Genomic DNA, 16,871 nt, shown 5'->3' with positions numbered 1-16,871 from the left:
CGTTCCCACTACGGGCTGCTACTACACTTGGTATTCCAACAATGAAAGCAACCCCGTATGGTGCAAGCTCGACCAGGTCCTTTACAACAATGAATGACTTGAGGGCAGTTTGCATTGCAGTGCCCATTTCAATCCATCGGGATGCCTCTCCGACCACTCTGCGGGTATTATTTCTATTTTTGATCCTGCACCAACTAAGCCAAAACCGTTTCGCTTTTTCAATATGTGGGCAGATCATCCGGATTTCCTAGCTACTGTCGAAGCTAGATGGAATTTGAGCATGGATGGAACGGCGCAATTTAGCCTTTGCAAGAGATTGAAAGCACTCAAAGGCGCGCTTAAGGCTTTCAACACGCAACACTACAGCCACATCTCCTTTAGGGCGAAAGAGGCTGAACTTACCCTGCAAGTTGCCCAGAATCAACTTGAATCCAATCCGGGAGATGTGGCGCCACGGGACTCTTTGGGTGCTCTTAGGAAGAAGGCCGTTTTCCTTGCCGAGGCCGAACGATATTTCTTCTACCAGAAGGCCAAGATCCACCATCTTAAAGAGGGGGACCGCAACACCAAATTCTTCCACAACATGGTGATGAGGAATGTCGCTAGGAATTCCATCGGAGCAGTCATTAGAGCGGATGAGACTGTTATCACTACCGCCGAGGATATTGCCCAAGAGTTCGTTGACTACTACACATCACTCTTGGGCACCGAGGCTCAAATCCTCCCTGTCGATGATGGTGTGTTTGAATGGGGCCCCATACTCTCTCCCGAGCAGACCGCGGACCTTTGTCGGGCAGTCACACCGTTGGAGGTCAAGGAGGCCATCTTCCACATTAGCGACAACAAAGCTCCCGGCCCAAACGGATATTCCTCGTGCTTTTTCAAGAAAGCATGGAACATTGTGGGTGATCAAGTTTGCAGGGCCGTCTTGGATTTCTTTAGGTGTGGGCGGATGCTACGGCAGCTCAACCACACTATCATTGCCCTTGTGCCGAAATCAGATCATTCCACCTCTGTTGCGGATTACCGGCTGATTTCGTGCTGCAATGTGATCTACAATGCCATCACAAAAATCATCTCGGACCGGCTAGCGCCTGTTTTGGAGCACCTGATTGACCGATGCCAAGCAGCGTTCGTTGGAGGCTGCAATATCACTGACAATATTTTCTTGGCCCAAGAAATGGTGCGACAGTACTCGAGGAAATGAATTTCACCTCGATGTACTATCAATGTCGATCTACGCAAGGCATTCGATTCGGTCTCATGGTCATTTCTCGTTCGAGTGCTTCACGGGTATGGTTTTCCACCACTGTTTATAAATTGGATTATGAAATGCGTTTGCAATTCTTCTTTTTCAGTGGCATTGAACGGCTCCCTTCACGGGTTTTTTCCGGGGAAGAAAGGCCTTAGGCAAGGAGACCCGATGTCGCCGGCCCTCTTCCTTCTTTGCATGGAATATTTCTCTCGATTGGTCAAGAGGAAAACAACCACTTCGGACTTCAACTTTCACCCCAAGTGCGAGAAGTTGAAAATCACGCACCTCCTCTTCGCCGACGACCTCATGCTTTTCTCCTGTGGCGACCTTCCATCTATCCACATTTTGATGGAATGTCTCCAAGAGTTCAGGGACGCATCCGGCCTCTCCGTCAATACCTCGAAGTCAAGCATTTTCACAGCGGGCATCCAAAATGAGGAGCTTGACGGGATTCTCGCTCGGACGGAATTTGCGAGAGGTGAGAGACATGCATAACCCGAAAGCATCCGGTGGTTTACGAATTCACCCTAAAATTCTGCACAGCCTGCAACAGATTTGGGCACTTGCAAGAGATATGCCATGGTCTACCGGCTGTTCCCCGCCGCAGCTGTCTGTGCCGCTGCCACCCTTGCTGCACCTGTTAAGCCGGCAGAGGCAGCAAAGAAAAAACTTTGCTGAATGGACGGTCGTGCAGAGGAGGAACAAGGGCAAAGCTACGGTTACTGTAGCCAAGCTGATAGTGGAGGCGCAACAACCGACTTCTCCACCGGCGGGCAAGGTGGAACAGGGACGGCTAACCATGAAGGTTCCATAGCCTAAGGATAAGGAGGTTGCTTCTCCGGCATATTTAGAGTGCTCATCAACTGATTCCCCGACGGCCGCGCAACATGCAATGCAGGGAACAAAAACTGATGAGATTGCAACGACCGGCAACAAACTGAAAAAGCAGGCCGGAGGGGAGTTTCCCCCTCTATCCCCATGAAGATTGGATTTTGGAATGTGAGGGGCTTTAACCAGCCTCTCAAACACAATGGGGTTGCCCACCTCATTAAGAATAACCGGCTTTGCCTCCTGGGCATTTTGGAGACAAAGCTTGCAGTATCATCTATCCTGAAGATTTTTAGCCGCTCATTTTTGGGATGGTGCCAAACCAACAACTTTGACACCATAGCCGGTGGACGCATTCTTGTGGTTTCGGACCCGACAGTCATTGACCTACATCCCGAGGATATATCGCCTCAAGTGATCCACTGCCGTGCCACGAATAAGTCCTCTCAACTCTCCTTCTATATCTCATTTACATATGGTCTTTATTCTATTGTCAATAGAAGGAGCATGTGGGAGAAGCTTTCTGATTTGGGACTAACACTGAGCATGCCATGGCTTATTATGAGCGATTTCAATTGTGTGAAATCTCCCGAGGAGAAGTAGCTTGGAGTGGTCCCGTCTTGGTATGAGCTTAAGGATTTTGTGGAGTACTGTGTAGCGCTTGGATTACTCGATGTTCCCACTATGGGCTGCTACTACACATAGTATTCCAACAATGAAAGCAATCCTGTATGGTGCAAGCTCGATCGGGTCTTATACAACAATGAATGGTTTTAGGCCGATTTGTATTGCAGCGCCCATTTCCACCCACCGGAATGCCTTTCCGACCACTCTCCAGGTATTGTTTCTATCTTTGATCATGCACCCACTATGCCAAAACCGTTTCACTTTTTCAATATGTGGGCAGATCATAATTTCTTAGCTACTGTTGAAGCAAGATGGAACTTGAGCATGGAGGGAACGTCGCAATTCAGCCTTTGTAGGAGACTGAAAACATTTAAAAGCGCGCTCAAGGCATTCAACAAGCAGCACTACAGCCACATCTCTGCTAGGGCGAAAGAGGCTAAGCTTGCACTGCAAGATGCCCAGAGTCAACTTGAATCTAATTTGGGAGATGTGGTGCTCCGAGACTCTTTAGGAGATCTTAGGAGGAAGGCCGTTTTCCTTGTCGAGGCCGAACGACACTTCTTCTATCAGAAAGCTAAAATCCACTTTCTTAAAGTGGGGAACTACAAGACCAAGTTCTTCAACGACATGGTGAAGAGGAATGTCGCATGGAATTCCATCGGGGCAGTCACTTGGGCGGACGACACTGTTATCACTGCTGCCGAGGATATTGCCCAAGAGTTCGTTGATTACTACACATCACTCTTGGGCACCGAGGCTCACACCCTCCCTGTCGATGGTGGTGTGTTTGAATGGGGCCCTATACTCTCCCCCGAGCATACCGCGGAGCTTTGCCGGGCAGTCACGCCGTTAGAGGTCAAGATGCCATATTCCATATTAGCGACAACAAGGCTCCCGTTCCAGATGGATATTCTTCGTGCCTTTGTATATCTCTAGGTATGCTCGGAGTATACTGTAAATATTCTTGGATGAATGAAACTTACGTTTCACCAAAAAAAAAAAAAAAAAAGAGCTCTCTCAGTAGGTCAAGAGTGTTTCTCCCTCTAGATTGAATGCTCCTACTTCTCTCTAGTGTGCCTCAACTTTGATTTGCACTTTAATGAATCTTCTTCAAGTTTTTGCAAATTCTGGACCAATTAAACGCATCTTCTTCCGTTGCTCTTCGTTTCTACCGAACGATTTTTGAGTTTTGAAGCTGTCTTGCCGTCTGCAAAGCCTCCACCGAAGGTGAGAAACAGTTTCTGTAGTTAACGCGAGTCATCAGCTCGCGTTGACTATGTCCCTGCCCTTTGTACATACCGCCTGTCGCTCCTATCGATTGAATGCTCCGGTGAAGTGTTTGGATAAAGGCGACGTGGGCGGTTCGCTGCCCGCGAGTCGTGAGAAGTCCATTGAACTTTATCATTTTGAGGAAGGATAAGTTGTAACAAGGTTTTCGTAGGTGAACCTCCAGCAGGATCATCGTCGAAACATGCAAAAACAGACCGCGAATAAGTTATCAACAAAACTGGGGCCCGAGCATAGGGCGAATGCCCCCATCCAGCCTCCTCTCCCGTCGGTGCGCGCTCACGCGTGCGCCGTGCGGGCTAACGAACCCCCGACGGTACGCGCTAAGGCCGCATGTGGCCCCCGTCCGCAGGGTGCACGGGCGGAGGGGACGTCTCTCGAATGTCAAAACTACTCTCGGCAACGGATATCTCGGCTATCGCATAGATGAAGAACATAGTGAAATGCGATACTTGGTGTGAATTGTAGAATCCCATGAACCATCTAGTTTTGAACGCAAGTTGCGCCCGAGGCTATTAGGCCAGTGCAGGTCTGCCTGGGCGTCACGCATCGCATCGCCCACCCCGCATCTTGTGGGGGGCGGACATTGGCCTCCCGTGCCCAATAGCGTGCGGCCGGCACAAATGCGATCCTGCGGTGATGCTCGTCATGACCAGTGGTGGTTGAACCCTTAACTCGCATGGTGTCATACTGCGGTCGGCGTCGTCCGCTCGGGCATCACGTTGGACCCAAAGGCGCCAGCGCCTCCGACCGCGATCCCAGGTCAGGCGGTATCACCCGCTGAGTTTAAGCATATATAAGCGGAGGAAAAGAAACTTACAAGGATTTCCATAGTAATGGCGAGGGAACCGGGAAAAGCCCAACTTGAGAATCGGGTGGCTTCGCTGTCCGAATTGTAGTCTGGAGAAGCGTCCTCAGCAGCAGATCGGGCCCAAGTCCCCTGGAAAGGGGCGCTAGAGAGGGTGAGTGCCCCGTCGTGCCCGGACCCTGTTGCACCACGAGGCGTTGTCGGTGAGTCGGGTTGTTTGGGAAAGCAGCCTCAATTGGGCAGTAAATTCTGTGCAAGGCTAAATACGGGCGAGAGACCGATAGCGAACAAGTACCGCGCGGGAAAGATGAATAGGACTTTGAAAAGAGAGTTAAAGAGTACTTGAAATTGTTGGGAGGGAAGTGGATGGGGGCCAGCGATGCGCCCCGGTCGGATGTGGAACAGCGAGAGCCGGTCCGCCGATCGGCTCAGGGCGTGGACCAGCGCGGATTGAGGCGGCGGCCAAAGCCCGGGCAGTTGATATGCCCGCGAAACTCCGTCGCCCTGATCGTGGCTGACAACGACGGGCGGTGTTTACAAATGGCAGGGACGTAGTCAATGCGAGCTGATGAATCACGCTTACTAGGAATTTCTTGTTAAAGACCAACAACTGCAATGATCTATCCCCATCACGATGAAATTTCAAAGATTACCCAGGCTTGTCGGCCAAGGCTTAGACTCGTTGAATACATTAGTGTAGCGCGTATGTGGCACAGAACATCTAAGAGCATCACAGACATATTATTGCCTCAAACTTCGGCGGCCTAAAAGGCCATATTCCCTCTAAGAAACTGGCCGCGAAGGGATACCTCCGGATAGCTAGTTAGCAGGCTGAGGTCTCGTTTGTTAACGGAATTAACCAGACAAATTGCTCCACCAACTAAGAACGAACATGCACGACCACCCATAGAATCAAGAAGAGCTCTCAAGAAAGAGCTCTCTCAGTAGGTCAAGAGTATTTCTCTCTCTAAAACGAATGCTCATCTTTCTCTCCAGAGCGCATCAACTTTGATTTGCTCTTTAATGAATCTTCTTCAAGTTTCTGCAAATTCTGGACCGATTAAACGCATTTTCTTGCCTTGCTCTTCATTTGCAAAGCCTCCACCGAAGGTGAGAAACAGTTTCTGCTGCTTTTTCCAAATTTCAGCCGCTGCTTCTATTTGCTTGTTGTTTTGGCGAAAATTTCCTGCACGTTGCAGCCATTTGCTGCTACTGAGCCTTTTCTACCATTTTCTTTGGCCAAACTCAACTTCCCGGTGGTAGGAGGGGTCTTTCCATTTGAATTTTGAATTTCTGGTTGCTGCAATAACTGCGCTGCTGCTGCACAGTCTGCACTTTTCCTGCTGCCATTTTGAATTTTCTGCAGCAGTTTCCACTTTTGGTGCAGCCGTTTCCACTTTTGGTGCTGCAATTTTCTGTCGTTGCTACACATCCAATTTTGCCTAAAAATCCTGCTATGGCAATGACCAAGAAATCAAGGAAACCTGCTGAAAATGCTGCTGCCGGCCAGCCCTTCAGCCAGTCATCGGCAGCAGCCGAATCCTTCAAAACTGTTGCAGCAGTCCGACAGTTGACCACCAAACCGGCCGGCCAGCAACCTGACGCCACCACCACTTCCGGTAAGGTTAATCATTTGGGTTTTAGTGATTTTATTTCTGACTTGGAGGCTTCTTCCTCCTTTATCAGAAAGATGATGCACCGAATGCAACTGCCTCTCGACCGGAAGAAAAATAGCCGATAAAAGATGCTTTCGCTGAAGATGCCGGCAAGAAAACTGTCTCTTTAGCGGGATTATTCAGCACCAACCGTAAACCTACCGATGAAAACAAACTCAGCAAATTTGCAGTTGATGATGGCCTACTCACCTTGGGGTCCAATAACTTGCTTGACGTCCTAACCAAACTGGGTTTCAGTCTCGTCAGCTACATTGCCGACAAGTTTGCGGGATTGAAAGACATCCGTGCACTTTCCCAATTTTGGGGATCAAGCTTCCAACAGCATGATAGTGGCTGGTTAATTTTCAGATTTGCACGCGAGTTGGACAGGCAGCGTATCTTAGCCGGTGGGCCCTATTTCGTCTACGGAACGCCGCTCCTTTTGAAGCATATGCCGGAACGCTTCGAATTCAAGGAGGATATTAGTCTCACACTGGTGTTGGCCACACTTCCATCACTCCCCCTTGAGTGTTGACATCCTAATGCCCTCAACAGAACTGGTTCGAGACTTTGCACGCCCATTGTCATGGACTCGTTAACAATGAAGATGGAACGGGTTTCGTATCTCAGAGTCCTGGTAGAGGTGGATGCATCGAAGAAACTCATTGAGCAAGTGGATTTTGTTATGCCAAATGGTGTAACCCATAAGCAGCCGGTCGTGTACGAGTTCACGCCCCAGTTATGCACTGTTTGCAAGAAGTTTGGGCACTTGCAGGAGGCCTGCCAAGGCCCTCTGGTATCAGCCTTTCCTGCCACAGTCGCCCCCGCTGCTGCACTTGTTAAGCCGACAGAGGCAAAAAAGATTAAGCCTGCCGAATGGACGGTGGTGCACAGGAGAAATAATGGAAAAGCCATTGAGGCCTTTAAACCGACATCAAAAGTGCAGTGACCGACTTTTCCACCGGACGACAATGGTGCAAAAGGGACTCGCCGGCTTCGGCAGACCCCGCAATCACAAGGATGCGTCCACCGGTAAGGGCACCTCATTCCTTTTAAGTTTGAGTGGTTGCAGTGTCTTCGAAGCCGGATGTCCCTTCTTCACCTTGTCGGCCGGTGGAGAAATCGGCCGCTGCACTTATGATGTCGGTTTCACAGCCTCAATGGTTTTGCCCTTATTTCTCCTTTGCACCACCGTCCATTCGGCAGGCATAGTCTTTTTTGCCTTTCGGCTTAACAAGTGCAGCAACGGGGGCTGCTGTGGCAGGAACGGCCGGAAAGTGAGGGCCTTGGCAGGCCTCCTGCAAGTGCCCAAACGTGTTGCAAACAGTGCAGAACTTGGGCATGAACTCGTACATGACCGGCTGCTTACGGGTTACGTCGTTTAGCATAACAAACTCCACTTGGTCAATGAGTTTCTTCGATGCATCCACCTCTACCAGGATTCTGCCATACGAAACCCGTTCCGTCTTCATTGTTAACGAGTCCATGGCAATGGGCGTGCCAAGTCTCCAACCAATTTTGCCAAGGGCGTTAGGATGCCAACACTCAAGGGGGAGTGATGGAAGTGTGGCCCAGACCAGTGTGAGACTAATATCATCCTCCTTGAATTTGAAGCATTCCGGCATATGCTTTAAAAGGAGAGGCCGTCCGTAGACGAAATAGGGCCCATCGGCCAAGATACGCTGCCTGTCCTCCTCGTGTGCAGATCTGAAAACTAACCAGTCACTCTCATGTTGTTGGAAGCTGGATCCCCAAGATTGGGAAAGCGCACGGATCGCCTTCAGTCCCGCGAACTTGCTCGGTAATGTAGTCGACGAGGCAGAAACCTAGTTTGGTTCGGACGTCAAGCAAGTCATTGGACCCCAAGGTGAGTGGGCCATCATCAACTGCAAATTTGGTGAGTTTGTTTGCATCGGTAATCGTGCGGTTGGTGCTGAATAATCCCGTAAAAGAGACAGTTTTCTTGTCGGCATTTTCAGCTGAAACATCGTAGCAAACATCAGGCTCAGTCAATCCCAAGGTAATCAAACCCCCAAATGGGTCCAGTCAAATAAATCAAAACCCTAGTCCAACAACTCCTAGTCAGCACTCAGTCAAACCTTCGGCAAAGCTCCAGCGACAATTCAGCCAGATCACTGGCGACAGCCCAAACCCCGTAAAAAATTTCAGCTAACTAACGGCAAAAATTCCAACGATCAACAACAAATTTAGATGAGCAAATTTTAGCAATCAACAGTAGCAAAAATCAACAAGAAATCCATGAACAGCGCAACAGAAATTGCAGAAATTCGACGAATGAACAACAACAAAAATCAATAAGAAATCTATGAACAGCGTAGCAGAAAATTCATAGAAATTCGATGAATGAACAGATGCAGTGAACGAAATTCGACGAAATTTAGCAATCAACAGCAATAATTCACAACAAGAAATTACAGAAGCAGTAGAGAAAGAACAGCGCAGTAGTAGAGAAAGAACAGCGCAACAGCAACAGAAATTACAATAGAAATCCGACGAAATTCAATAGCAATTAGCAGCGAAATTCATCAAATTCCAGCAACAAATTAGCAGCAAATTCAGGCGAGATCACCAGATGAACAGCAATAAACCTCAACGAGGAACAAATCAGCAAGATCCAACAGAAAATAACACAAACCAGTGAAAAGTTTTGCAACACGTAGAAACAGCAAAAATCGACGAAAATCACAGCAAATCCGATGAATTAGACACTCAGATGGGCCTCCAAACCAAAACCAACATCACCCATACTAAATCTACAAAAACCCAGACGAAATTCAGAGAAGAAATCCATCACAAACCTTCGCAAAAACGAAGAAAGTCGCGCGGCAATCAATGCTTGAGCCCAGCCTCAATTCTCAATGAAAAATCAAATTGAAGAATGGGAAATGCTCCCCATGAGACGAGGAATCGATTGATATAAATGGCAGTTTGAAAGCCATCAGAACGGCGACGAAATCGATAGAAGAATCCGGCGAGAAACAGGGCAAAAAACTGTGAACCTGCTTCAATTGCTGATCTACGGCACGTCGCTTCTCCAGCAGCCACACGCGCAGTATGGAGGTGACGGTCTACAATTCAATTAATGCAGTGTGTGTAGTGTGTGTGCGAACAATTGAGAGGTTTATTCCATTTCTAGAAGTCCATTTGATTTAGATTGTACTCATTCCAATTACCAGACTCCTAGAGTCCGGTATTTTTATTTATTGTCACTACCTGCCCGTTCGAGATCTACATCTTTAAATTGAAAGGTCCAAATGATCAACTCTGCAATCAATTGTTAGAATAAATAGGTATTCAAATTGTTCATTTGAAAAAATGAAAACCCTTCTTATTGGATGATCATGATACTTCCTGAAAATTGAAATTCCTGATCAATGGAGGAACACCCTTTTTGTTCAATAAGATGCCAAAGCAGATGAGTGACTCATGCCATATTAGAAATAATCGCAGGAAATCCTTTGATAATGCGGATTCCTATTCCTCGGTGTCACGGGCTGCCCACGAACTTAGCACTCTTGACGCACACTTCGGCCACTCAACCGTTCTACATGACCGACCAAACAACCTCGCCGACAGACGCTCGACATCCGCAGTCTTAGAGTTTTAGGCGTTGGTCCTTTATTTCTGCTATGTTATTTCTGGTTTAGTTTGTTTAGATTGCTCAGGGGACGTTAGGCCTCTTGAGGTGTGTTTTTCAATTATTTTAATGTTAGTGTTCTAAATAGGATTTTTATTTTTAAACCTATTATAGGGGAGAACGAGTACAAGAAACCTGGTTAAGTGACGTGTTAGAGTCCCAATCAAGGCGATCCCTTTGCTCTAGCATCATTGTCTACTGTATACGCATTTTTCAGCATTAATAAAATTGTCTTTCTGAAATTGCGTGTGCAATTTGTTGTCATTGCGTTTGTTGATCTCGTAATTGTGATTCCTGTCGGTGCGCTACGTTAGTGTCGAGTGGAAGTGTGTTGCGATTGGCTGAAGTAGTCAGCGGACTATTAGCCACATGGTGCGCATTGCGAAAGGCGCCTCATGAGAATTAGTATCAGAGCCTCGTGCCATCATGAGGCCGAGGCGAGTTTTGATGACCCAAGTGAATCCTGCTGCACGGATGTTGGGGCAAGATACGGAGAGCCCACCACATGCAGCATCGCCTAGCGAGCGAGCTGAGAACCTGGAGGACGAACTACTCCCAGTTGACAAAATTGGAGGAGAAGGTCTCTTCCCTCAAATCTGAGATTACGGTGCTGAATTCGGAGCTGGATAAATGTCGGAGGTGATCATTAGCCTACTCCAACATGCGGTGAGTAACGCCCCTATTGTTGCTCATAGACCCAATGCTAAGCTTTGGATTTCCGACTCGCTGACAGCGTCTCGTGGGCCTTTCATTTGGAGGCGATCCGAGAGTAGTTCCTCCTGTAGAACGTCGAGTACAATCGCAGGCGGGTATTGCGGAAGTTAGAACATAAAGGTTCCGTGCTGGAATATGTGAAAGCTTTCTTAGTGCTAATGTTGAATATCCGATACATGTCAGAGAAGGATAAGCTGTTCACTTTCATGGAAGGCTTGAAATCGTGGGCGCGTCTTGAGCTACAGCGCCAATGGGTGATTGATTTGAGTCGGCTATGATAGCAGCTGAATGCTTGGAAGATTTCAACTTCGGAGGGACAGGTAGACGACGCCTAGCCCCGCATAGAATAAGTCGGGTTGGGCGAGATCGTTCAGGAGTAATTCCAATAGATGTGGGGGAGATTAGAAGCCCCAATCTCAAAGTAGTTCGCAGGGCAGTTCAGGCAGGTACAAGCCCAAGGAGAACAGGCAAGGGACTCCATAGAGGAGCAGCGGGTGTTTCCTATGTGATGGTCTGCATAGATTTCGGGACTGCCCGAAGAAACAGTTGTTGAATGCGCTGGCGACCTTCACCGACAAGGCATCCCCCGTGAAAGTTGTGCAGCCCCAAGCATCGACAATGGCGGGAATGACTCAAATGAGGATGAGTACAACTTGGGCGTCGTCTCTGAATGGTGTAGTACGTTGTCCATGGTGGCAGCAAAGAAGGTTGTGCCACCCCTTGCGAGAAGGATTGCGCCGGCTTTCACCGCGAGTAAGTAAGAAGTACAACCCCAGAATTTTAGGAAGAAAGGGTTGATGTTTGTTGATGTGAAAATTCATAGCAAGTCCATCCGTGCCATGATTTATACTGCAGCCTCTCATAACTACCTTGCGAGCGCCGAAGTGGCGAGACTCGGGCTCGTGCTGGAGAAAGGAGTTGGGCGAGTGAAGGCGATCAACTCAGACGCACAACCCATTGCTGGTGTGGCCAAATCTGTGCTGATTAAGGTGGGTCCTTATGAGGGCAACCAACTTTCTGTCGTGGTGATGGACGACTTCAAGCTCATCCTCGGGCTTGAATTTTTGCGGGATACACGTACAACGATCTTACAACATGTTGATTCACTGATGATGATGGGAGCAAAATGGTGTATCACCCCCACATTAGCCTGGCGCACAAGAGAGAAGAATCTGTCGGCCATGTAGTTTGAGAAGGGGCGCATGCGAAATTATCCATCCTACTTGTGCACTCTTCGTTTTGAGGAGATAGAGGAGCGTTAGCGCTCATCCCTGGGAGATAAAAAAGTTGTTGAGAGATTTTGAGGACGTGATGCCAGATGAGCTGCCTCGGAAGCTACTGCCGAAGAGGGTAGTAGATCACGAGATTGAGTTGATGCTAGGCACGAAACCTCCCGCTAGGGCACCGTACCCGATGTCGCAACCTGAGCTTAGGAAGCAGTTGAAGGATATGCTGAAGAACGGAATCATCAAATCTATTAAGTCGTCGTATGGAGCGCCGGTCCTGTTTCAGAAGATGGTAGACGGCTCCTATGCTTGTGTTGTGACTATCGAACACTAAATAAGATTACTGTGAAGAACAAGTATCCTATACTGTTGGTGGCAGATTGCTTCAACCATTTAAGTCGGGCGAACTATATTACAAAGGTAGACTTGAGGGCAATACCGGCAGGTCCGAATCAAGGAGATCGACGAGGCGAAGACGAAAGTTGTCAAAAGGTATGGAGCTTTCGAGTTCTTGTCATGCCTTTCAGCCTGATGATTGCTCCTGCAACCTTCAGCACCCTCATGAACCAGGTATTCCATGGTTTTCTTGATGGATTTATAGTCTACTTGGACGACATTGTGGTCTACAGCAAAACTTTGGCAGAGCACGTAAACCATTTGTGGCAGGTTTTGATGAGACTCCATGAGCACAAGCTACATGTGAAGGTGTCGAAGTGCTCGTTTGCTCAGGAAACTATCTGTTTCTTGGGGCACATTATGGAGATAGGCGTATTAGGATGGACCCCAAGAAAGTGCAGGCTATTGATGATTGGCGACCGCCGATCGATGTTCATAACTTGCGGTCATTTCTCGGCTTGGCGAATTATTATCGGTGCTTTGTGGCTTTGAACGGATTATGGAATGCATCTCAGCTTTTTTATATCATGGATTATGGAATGCATCTCAACTTCCTCCATTTTAGTGGCTTTGAACGGCCCTCCATGGATTTTTTTCGAGGAAGAAAGGTCTAAGGCAAGGAGACCCAATGTCATTGGCCCTCTTCCGTCTTGTTATGGAGTATTTTTCACGGCTGATCAAAAGGAAAATATCCATTTTTTACGTTAACTTCCATCCCAAAGGTGAGAAGTTGAAGATCACACACCTCCTCTTGGGACTCCTCCGCCCTCACCATCAATACTTCCAAATCATGCATATTTACAGCAGGCATCCAAGATGACGAGTTTGACAGGATTCTTGCTCGGACAGAGTTTGTGAGAGGAGAGATACCTGTCCGGTACCTTGGCATTGCCCTAGTGGCGCAGCGGCTTTCAATAACCAACTATTCACCGCTTCAGGACCAGATTGCCAAATGCATATCCCAATGGACGACTAAATCCCTATCATTCGCATGCTGACTAGAACTCATTCACTCAGTTATTCAGGAGTTGGTGTGCTTTTGGCTCCAAATTTTCCCACTAACAGCAGCGGTCATTAAAAAATTCATTGACTTTGCAGGAATTTTATCTCGAACCCTAGGGGAGCACCAGTTGCTTGGGAGATAAGTAGGATACAGGCATGGAATACAGTCAATTTAATTTCAACATAATGAGCTTTATCGCACCACATTAACTAACTCACAATAAAACAACCAATTAAACTCCCTTTCTTTTAGTTTGCTTACCAGAAGGTGATATCGTGTTTTTTCCATCAACTCAGTCTCACCGTTGTATAAATTCAAGTAAATCCCCTTGACAGCCGACTCATTAATCTCATTTTGCATCAAAGCTCTTTCAATTTACATCATTACTCTTTCATTTCGCATCATAGCTCTTTTATTTCATCATAGCTCTTTTATATCGCATCATTGCTCTTTTCATATTACATCAAAGCTCATTTCATTTCATTTCGTTCTCATATCGCATCATAGCTCTTTTCATTTCATTTTGCCTTACAGGCTTTTCAACACATCAAATTCACACCACAATTATATTCAATTTCCACCACTCCTTCATTTTCACATATTACCATTCTTGTAAGCAACTAGTAACGCAAAATAATATATCAATATATTCTCATTCTCAGACACTCACAACACATCAAACAACAAAATAATATTTCAATGTACTTTCTCATTCTACGTACATAATATCGTCAATCAAAGTAAATCATCCATCACTCATATATTTTAGATAAATCAACTTCAGCATGAATTATAGATTTGTATAGAAGTAATACCTTAAATAAATGGAACATATGTAGATAATACTAACTATTTATTTACCTTGAGTTAACAACGATTTTTTCTACTTAATCGATAATTGTCAGTCCTTTCACCTTACCTCCGTATTCTATAATGAGTTATACCACATATAATTAATATATCGAGGATATCGTAATTTTTTTAACTATAATATTAAATATTATTCGTAGAATTTCTAATTCTTTAATATTCCATTTCTATCAAAATATAGATCTTCGTTCTAGTTCTTCTTAGTAACTAGACACTCTAGGCTTCATAAAGATATTTATAATTTATCAAGTAATTCATAGAAATTCATTTAACCAAACCCCTTATATATTTATAACTACCATTTTTAATAACATCCTTAAATTAAATTATCATTAAAAACCTCCTTTTTATCGCTTTAATAACATAATATTTCTTAAGTACAATTTTCGGAATATTTCCACGGATTTTCTATCAATCCCTCGCTACTATATAATTTAATTAAATAATAATACATAGAATTGCATATTTGGTTAACAATTCCGATGGAATTATATAAATTAGCTATAATATTATTCAAATCTAATAAATTTAATAATCTAATTAATCATATCATTTTTATATCCGATTTGATATTTAATTCGATACTATTTTAAATAGCATAACTCGTAAAATATTTCTATTAAATAGTACATCACTCAATATAATCAGTATTTAATAAACGAACTAATTAAAAAATATAATTATATAAATTAATAAAAATTATAATTATAACTTCTGTACCTCCGGTTTTTCCTTTTTTCTTTCCGTTGAAAATGGTGTGTGTTGTGTGCTGTGTATTTGTGTGTGTGTATCAAAGGCAAAGAAAAAAAAATTTCCGTTGAAAATGGTGTGTGTTGTGTGCTGTGTATTTGTGTGTGTGTATCAAAGGCAAAGAAAAAAAAAAAGAGAAAGAGAGAGTGAGGTGGCGGGGGCGATGGCCCCACCTACCATTCTCAATTCTCTCTCTCTCTCTAATTACAAGTATATATATAACTTACTAATATATATATTATATTACTTACATATATATATTATTATATATATAATATCATTATTATTTTATTTGTTTAATTAAACTTTTCTCAAAATACCCATCACATCCTTCCTAAATTTCTTGATTAATATAAGTTGCCCCCTAATATTATAACGAACTCCAATTTAATTCGTTCAAATTTTATTATATTTCAATTATGACCTATAATTTATTTACTAATCACTAAGTTTCATAAGAATTTACCAATTAATCGTACAATTATATATTATAATATTTGGGGCATCACAATCAGTCCCCTATCAGTATATGATGGATATATCTCCTATGTGCTTTGAGATAGTTTAGACTCTCTAAGTCTATGGCCGTAACGAGTGGTCGAATAGGAAATGATTTCCTCTGTCGATCAATAGAGTAAACGCCTCTCAAGTACTAAGCATAGCTATTTGGTTCAGGATGGGAACCGACGCCCAATTAATTTATAAGGTTTGGCTTAATTAATTGATTGGATCAATTAATTAGTATTTGGGCTTTGATTTATTTAATTATGATTAAATGAATCTTTGAACTTAGTTGAGCTAAAATTAATTTAATTAATTATTGTCCAATGGACTCTGGTTGGGCTTGATTTAATTTGATTAAATCAAGCCCGGTGCATATTTGAAGTCCAATCCCGTTTGAGGAGGTTGTAGCCAGTTAAGAAGGAATTCAAATTCCTCACCATGATGAAAATAATGGAGTGGTTATTTCATTATGGTTGGAGGTTATATGTATGTGTGTATCAATGCCTTGGAGGCAAACTTGATAGTTACTGAATTTTGAATTCAATTGTACGTAATATACAAAACTATACACATATCATGTAGAACCATCACCTAAACTACGAAATTTGCTCTCCTTTCTCTCCAAAAATGTTCTCCTTTTTTGTTCTATATTGAATTAGATTCAATTTAGAACTTAAAACATTCCAAAAAGCCCTAATCAATACTGTTAGTTTGGAGTTGTTTCTCTTCTTGTTCTTTATTCCATCTAGTAATAGAAAAGAACTATATCTATGTTTTAGTATGGTGTGAAAAAATTAGAGGGGTTTTAATTTGGATCGTAAAGTGAACGGGAGAACGTAAAGGAAACAACGCACGTTGCTGCTCAACTATATAAACAAAAGGTAAAGTTTCATATTTTGTTTGTATGCTTTTTGTTTCATCCTCTAGCCACTTATCTAGCATGTTTATTTATTTATTATTATGCTTTTGAGAAACACTGAACGCCCAAATATTTCTAAGGGAACACCCTTTTAAACCGTTTTAATCATAATTTTTATTTCACGCTTTTTTCGTGTTTCAGGGCCATATTGATTCTTTTAGAACCATCTCAAAGCACATAAGAGACTCGACTGTCATATACTGATATATGACGGATTCTATCTTGGAACCCACCGTCCTCACTACATATTCTAATTGCACTGAACAAAACTTGTAATGACCATATCCAAGATACAGTCATCTTTCGTCAAATCCAAGATACAACCATCATATGCATGCAATTGCCATGGTTCCTGAAGTCCAAGGACTAAT

The 16,871-nt window shown here is 44.5% G+C and overlaps 1 protein-coding gene across 1 annotated transcript; it reads left to right on the top strand.

Moving 5' to 3' along the window:
• The first annotated feature begins 223 nt into the window (after window positions 1-223).
• LOC105179953 lies at window positions 224-1,207 on the top strand. The gene has a single exon (XM_011103612.1). It carries the CDS (start codon window positions 224-226, stop codon window positions 1,205-1,207), a length of 984 nt encoding a protein of 327 aa, XP_011101914.1.
• The last annotated feature ends 15,664 nt before the right edge of the window (window positions 1,208-16,871 follow it).

Source organism: Sesamum indicum, unplaced genomic scaffold (genome assembly GCF_000512975.1).
Source record: "Sesamum indicum cultivar Zhongzhi No. 13 unplaced genomic scaffold, S_indicum_v1.0 scaffold00249, whole genome shotgun sequence".
Taxonomy (NCBI): Eukaryota; Viridiplantae; Streptophyta; class Magnoliopsida; order Lamiales; family Pedaliaceae; genus Sesamum; species Sesamum indicum.
Note: the sequence above shows the minus strand (reverse complement) of the source record. Positions and strands in the feature narration are given on the sequence as shown.